Source organism: Nestor notabilis, unplaced genomic scaffold, assembly GCF_000696875.1.
Source record: "Nestor notabilis isolate BGI_N333 unplaced genomic scaffold, ASM69687v1 scaffold29217, whole genome shotgun sequence".
Lineage (NCBI taxonomy): Eukaryota > Metazoa > Chordata > Aves > Psittaciformes > Psittacidae > Nestor > Nestor notabilis.
In genome coordinates, this window is record NW_009938329.1 from 1,847 (window position 1) to 8,906 (window position 7,060).

Consider the following 7,060-nt stretch of genomic DNA (forward strand, 5'->3'; position numbering starts at 1 on the left):
GGCACAACTCAATGGCGGGACACGCGCCAGCTGCTCTAGGCAACCTGTTCCAGTGCCTCACCACCCTCACAGTAAAGAATTTCTTCTGAATATCTAATCTAAATCTACCCTCTTTCAGTTTAGAGCCATTCCTCCTTGTCCTGTCTGTTGTTTCTGTGCATAGCCCCATGTTATCCCCATGCCCGAAGTCAGTGGGTGCTACAGCTTCCCACAGGCCCTCCTTGCCAGGGCGGCTGAGCCCACCCCAGCCCTGGCCAGGCTGTGCTACGCTCATGTCTGATGGGGAGGTTTGCCCTGTGCCGTGGTGGTCTTCTTCCCATCAAGCCTCATTTTGCTTCCTCCCCATAGCAGTGGGCTCACCTGAGGGGACATGGGGCTGACACCTCTCCAACCAGGAGATAGAGGGCCAGCCATTGCCCAAACTCGTCCTTTACCGAGCAAGTCACAGCCATGTCTCCTTCATACCCTTTTTCCCTCCCAAAACCACATGGGACTCCCTGGGGCTCCCTCTCTCTCCCTTGCTGGTGTGGGGCACAGGGTCCGTGGGGCACAGACCTGGACCAGGTCGGGGGTGAGGCGCTTGGCCCGCAGCCACTTCTGGAAGCGTTGCGTGCGGCGCAGGGCGCGCTCCAGGCTGCAGGTCTTCGTCTTCAGCAGGGAGGTGCAGATGCGCTTGTCAGCCCGGTCATGCTGGTACTTGGAGGTCAGCCGGGTGATGTCGACCATCCGCCAGCTCTTGGCATCATCAGTGTAGTTGCCTGAGTAGCTGAGCAAGTAGCTGGGGGGCAGCTTTAAATGAGAAGAAAGCCAGGTGTCAAACCTGCCAAACCAAAACGAGAGCCCCACGGAGAGCGGGTTAAGAAGCCACACGGACAGCCGCCCAGCACCAGCACCACCCGCGGTTGCTCCACTGCGCTCCAGACCCCTGGGATTTCTGCCATTGCTCTACAAAGACCAAGTGGCCCCAGGCTGGCAGCCCCAGGCCCTGGGATGAGGCAAGCGGGCTGAAGCCATCAGCCAAGGAAATGCACTTTGGAAGAGATGTCCATCTTCCTTTGCTTCCTGCTTAAACCATCCCTTGTCATGAACAGTGCCATGGGGCAGGGCGTGGAACACCCAAATGGGGTCTTTTGGGCCTCTCAGGGAGAGTGTGAGAGGGAGGAAAGGAGGGAAAGAATAGGGCTCTAGGGTTTTGGTTCATGGAGAATCCCTGTAGTTTTTAAATTTTAGTAATCCTGGAAAAAGGGGCCCAGAAAAGGAGTACTCAGCATTTCAAGGGACCCTGCAGAACAAAACCTCATGACAATAAATGTATTTCAGAATATTAAAATAACCATTTGTCTTGAGGTGGTCGATTTACCTGGTACTGGGGTCAACAGGGGCCCCCAACATCGCTGGCTGTATTTTAATAGCCAGGATGCGTGACCTCCCCAGGCAGCAGCAGAGTTTGGGGTGTGATGGGGGGATAAAGGGGGTAGCCATGGAGATCTAGCACTGATTTGCTTCCCCTACACAGGCACAGGAGGGGAGCATATGGGCTGGGTAATTAGGTAATTTTTTTTTGTTTCAGCAGCCCCCTCAGCCCTGCCCACACACACGTTGCACATGCGGGAGCTGAGGAGCGCAGTGCCTGTTTTGTGAGTATGTCTGTAACCTGCTCTTGGAAAGCAACTAAACTCTGACCTTTGGCTTGGCCAACATCATGCATTCACTGCCTCTAAAACCTTCTGCCCTTACCTCCTTGCCCAAGTACGTAAGAAAGCATGTCCTAATTTAATCTCACCATAAATTAAAGCCACTGGTTCAGAAGTGAAAGAGGAGAGGCAAGAAGTTCCCTGCAGGATCAACTAGCTGGAGTTAGATTAAAAGACATTAACAAATCTAGTAGCTGAAGCTGATTTTTCCTTTCGACTTCCAGTTGGAAAATCAGCACAGAAAAATTTTGGGGGGATTAATTTCCTCTGATTTCAGGCAAATAGCTGACTCACTGATGCTCAGTGACCAGAGACTGACCAACCTCCTCCCCATGACCCCTCTTGAATGCAGCACCTCTCTCCCCTTCCCCACCAAAAACCCTGTGCAGCTCAGCTCCGGGGCAAGCCTGGGTGCTCAGGGCAGGGGAAAACCAGTCTCCCCAAAATGCTGCTTTGGCTTTTGGCTCTAGCCATGTGCCTCCCTCAGAAAATTCACTGCAGAGATACAGGCTGACCAGAAGTGGCCCCTTACACGAACAGGTTGTGGGGGTGGTGGTGGTGGTTCAGGCATTTCCATCATGTAGGCATTTTGCCCAATATGAAATTTAAGCTTCGTTATGATTAGGGTGTCTGACATAAAAATAAACCTTGTTTGTTTTGTTTGGTTTTTGTTTGTTGTTGGGGTTTGGTTTGTTGGGGTTTTTTTGGTGTTTTTTGTGTGCATGTGTGTAGTGGTGTTTTTTGTTTGTTTTGTTTTGTTTTGTTTTGCTTTTTGATCTGGTTTTGAGCTGGGACCGAAGAGCAGAGAATAATTGCTATGCCTCACTGTGATTTGTTGTGCATCTCAACCCCTCCCAATGCCTAATCTGCAAAGCAGGCGCAGTGTGCCAGGCACGTACAGGGAGGAGATGGCTCTGGGCTGTGTTTTTCTTTCCTCTCTTTCCTCTCTTTCTTGTCTCTCCTCTCTCCTCTTTTCTTTTTTGTCTCTTCTCTTTTCTTTTTTCCTTTCGTTGTTCTTTTTTCTTTTCTTGTTAAGCACAAATGTGCCTTGTGATTTGGCTCAAGTGTGTGTGTTTGGAGGAGCTTACATCAGGCAGATACCAGGAAAGCACCACCTCCTGCATACGGACAGCACACGGATGTATGAAATCCAGGACTGAGCATTAATTTAAGCGTGGATGGAACGATTTCCTCCACAGAGATCCCGGGGAAGAGCCACTCAGGTCTGGGAACCCAACATGGGCTGCAGCAATTCTGTATTTGGCATCATTTCTGGGCAGTGCAGCATTGGCCTGGCACACTTGCTAGATACTTTGAAGATTCATCATGAAGTTGTACTGTAACAATAATTCACTCTCGTATGAAGCCTTTTAGCTAAGGGCCCAAATGTGCTTTAAGACTTTCAGTAAGATCTGTGTGAATAACTGCATCACAGATTACATATTTTAGATCAACTCAGAACTAAACGTTGAAGAAAATCAAACTTACTTTTCTTTTTTTGTGGATGATACAAAGTGTTTTCTTTCAGCCAAATAATTTTTGTTTGCATTTGGAGTTTTAAATGTCATTACAAAATACTTAGGTTTTAAAACTAAAAATAAAGAAGTGCCATATAAAACCCCATCAAATTGAAGCATTCCAGCTTTTTCAGACTTCCTTCCCATTACTTTTGGCCAAAGCTCATCACTAGCGTTGGCACAAGTCTGCACATAGTTTTGGTCAGCTCAGTTTCACAGTGTTTTGAAAATCTAATATTTTATGAAAACTTTTTCTGCACTCTGCTCTCTGGACAGTTGGTAGGCAAGCTTTGGTATTCTCATTTACAGATGGATAAAGTTGGGCAAAGATAAAGGAAATAAAGAACATTAGAGCACAAGATGAGTCACCAGCCATTCTGGGAACAAAACCCACATCTTCTTACTCCTTAGTTGAGTGTGAATGCATGTCACAGCTCCCGGAAATGATGGAGAATTAATGAAGCATGTTCTAATGAGGATTAGCAGAGAGAAGGCCAAGTGCCATCCACCTTTGTGAACATGTGAAAAGGTACATGGGGGTGGATCAAAGAGCATAAGTGCCACTGAAATTTCCCCCATTTAACCTTCCACTTGCCAAAGAATCCCATCTGTTCAAGAAATCAAGCGGGAAAACAAGTTTAACCCCTGCAAAGAAAAGCCTGAAGCTGGCCAACTGCTAGAGAGAATGTCTTTAAGTTACCCTTTCCAAAGTGCTCAGAGCAGAACTGTATGTTATCACTTATTTGTGTGTTGTACTGCTTGTGGGAAGCTGACTGTGGGCTGGCAGGAGACAAAAAAACCCCTCTGTTTTACAATGCTGCTCTACCTTCCCTGAGGCAGAAGCATCATGCTCCCGCACGTTTGCGGCTCTGCGCTCCTGGACCCCCTTGGACCATCTGCCGCACCCACACCCCTATCCTGCTGTCCCCCAGAGGAAAGCCAGCATGGGGGTCTCATGCTTTCGCTCATGTAGCCCCTCTCTCCCAGGCTCCAGTGCAGCATGCAGCTGGACACCAGCCAGCCAGAGGCAATTGCTCACTGCAGAAGGCTACTGCTATTTTCAGCAGGGCTGAAGGAAGCTGCACGGCCCCAACCTCCCCAGTGGCTAAGTGGGAGTAACTAAAATGGTGCACCTGCAACAAGCTGCACGCACAGAAGCTGCTTTGTACCCGGTGGCAGGTCCCTAAAAACCCTGCACAGGTGAGTGGCAAAGGTTGGTGCATGGAGCAGGAGCCAGCTCCCATGTCACCTGCTGTGGAGCATAAAATGTGGGGCAGCCCCTACCCCAAATGCACCCTCAGCCCCTGCAGTCCCACACCAGCCCATGTCAGCCAGCTGAACATGCTGATTGTAAACCCATCCTGCTTTTTGGGACAGGAGCCCAGGCTGGGCTTAGAGAAACAGAGCACTGCTGGCTTGGCCCTTCTTAGTGCCTCTGCATGCCCTGGTGTCACCCTCAGCATGAGCTGGGGGAGTCAGAAAGCCAAGAGGGCAAAGTGCCAAGGGCTGGGACCCCTGGTGTGCCACGGCAAGGGGTGTTCTGGCATAGCAAAGTCACAAGCTGCCTTTTTGCAGCATCAGTAGGGGAAGGATGGGTGTTCAATATTACAAGTCTATTCCAGACAAAACATCACGGTTTTAGTATGCTACATTTTAAAGGAGAGTTTAAGATAAAAATGATGATTTGTCCAATATTATACTACTTACATTATAGCATTAAAAATACAATTTTACTACAATCATTTCTTCTCCCTCAGGCTTTTATTTCTATAAAAGAAAATGCATATGGCTCTATAAATCATATCAGACCCAATAAAACCTTCCTCTGCCAAGCACTGCCTTTAACTTTCTCCTCAAATACACTGGCAACATTTTCCCTGCTGTCATCAAATACACTGTGGTTTTGAGCCTAAAACTGATTGGATTGGTCTCACAACCGCTTGGACAGCATATGTCCCATCAGCTTTGAGGCAGATGCAATTTCTGCTTCTACCTTGAAGTTCTCACGGAAACCTCCCAGAAGAGTACTAATAATTTAGCCCCATCTATTGCTGAGCATGTAGGTAACATGATGTGCAAAAGTGCTTGTGCCTCAGGCAGGTTTAGATCACTTTTGGTCTTAATTAATACACACATGAAGTTCTGCACATTTGTGTTGTTGCACCTGGTACAAAATTATGTAGCAAGTTTACACGTTTTTAGTTAACATAGTCCATTGGGAGTGCACAAAGCTAAACCCCCTTTGCCTTTACTCAATTAGTCATAATAAAATATTTCCAGTACATCTACAAGCTGGTTTGTTTCTTCCCTCTTCCCTTCCCTCATCACTGCCTTGAACTATTTCAGAAAGTTGTGCCTTTTACTCCTGCTTTCAGAGTATAATTCAGGGCTGATCATGTTAGTGTGGCTTTAAAAGAAAAGAGACAAAGCAGCAGTTTATAGACATTAATTAAAACACTAGGTGCTGTAATGGCAACCGGGTGCTAAGTTACTGCTTGCATTGTACTTCATTAAAGTACTTGGAAATACTAACAAGCAACTTTCAAGTTATTATACAGAATGCTTTAAATATTACTGTGCTGAATTTCTGACCTTATTTCTTCTTTAAAGAATTTCTTGCAAATGGATGTCCCAATGCAGGCGTTGCATTTATCAAGTCCCAGGAAAGTCCGGCCAAAAATGTAGCTGGGTTTGATGTGGGGTGCAGACGGAGAAGCTGTTGCTGCTGTGGAAGGGTTACAGCTCAGAGCCAAAACTAGGAGCAGCATCAACGAATCTGCAACTCTGGAGCAAAGGTAACATATCCAGCGCCCCATCTACAGTAGTGGAGAGCTCTGCCTTTTGCAAGTTACCACTCTCTATGCTTTTGGTCTCTTTTTGATGACCTCAGCCTTCAGCGGTGAGCCCCGAAACACAGCAAGACACGTTGGGTAGGAGAGACTCTGCTCCAGTCCCCATCCTGCCAGCTGGTCACTGGCTCTATTGGCTTGAGGTTTGGGTGGGAAAGATATGATGTAGGGTGGGGAGAAGGAAGTACATGGAGGATGCAGATAACTTGGGTTGCCATGGTTACCTTTCCTTTACTTGGTGCAGCTGCTTCGGCCCCTGCTGACCCTCCCATCAGACGACTTGGAAAACAACACGAAGAAGTGCTCATCTGCACTTTGTGCAGACAAATGAAGGATATCCTGTTGCTGGAGCAAAGGGCATATGTGGGACACTCAGTAAAAACTGATTTGGAAGGAATAATAGTATGACAGAAATGCACATTTTACCACAAGCCAGACCCTTAGTGTTGCTCTATTCCTGGAGATTTGAGATGGGACGTCTCTTGACTTCTCAGATGCTTTCTTGGCTCAGTTTTCCCTTCTCACAAAAGTGCTGAAAAGACCGTCAGGTGGAATTGTTGCCATTTTATTTCTTGAAAATAGCATTTAGAAGAGATTGCACCATACTGTTTCATGCCGTGGAAAGCAGGATAGCCTGAAGCTTTCCAAATCTTCCAGCTGACATAACTGCTTGGCCTCTAAGCCACTCTTGAAAATTCGGGCTTTTCAGCAAGACTTGCATGCTTTTGAATACCTTTTTCTGATGGTCCTGGTGCTGGAAAGAAGCTAGAGATGGGGACAAGTGCTAATGCAGGAGCTTGCCAAAGGTTACAGATGCACCTGGAAACTACTGCGATCGCACCCAAAAGGTCTCATTAGGCCAAAGACTTGAAAGTTATGGAAACTGCTGGCTACTTGTTCTGGCCTGGATGCTGGACACAGGACCTTGCCTCTTCCAGGCCAGAGCAGCTGTGGTGCAGGCACAGGCTGTGGCAGGCTGCTGCAGGCAGCTGCTCGAGGT

General features: G+C 47.5%; 1 protein-coding gene across 1 annotated transcript; it reads right to left on the reverse strand.

The window, feature by feature from the left end:
- Nucleotides 1-465: 465 nt before the first annotated feature.
- LOC104409408 (deleted in autism-related protein 1-like) lies at nucleotides 466-6,027 on the reverse strand (the record flags this gene model as incomplete). The annotated part of the gene is made up of 2 exons (XM_010019262.1): nucleotides 5,804-6,027; nucleotides 466-820 (listed from the first exon to the last, which is right to left on the reverse strand). Coding segments are annotated over exons 1-2 (579 nt in total), but the record flags the coding sequence as incomplete, so codon positions are not given.
- Between the last annotated feature and the right edge of the window lie 1,033 nt (nucleotides 6,028-7,060).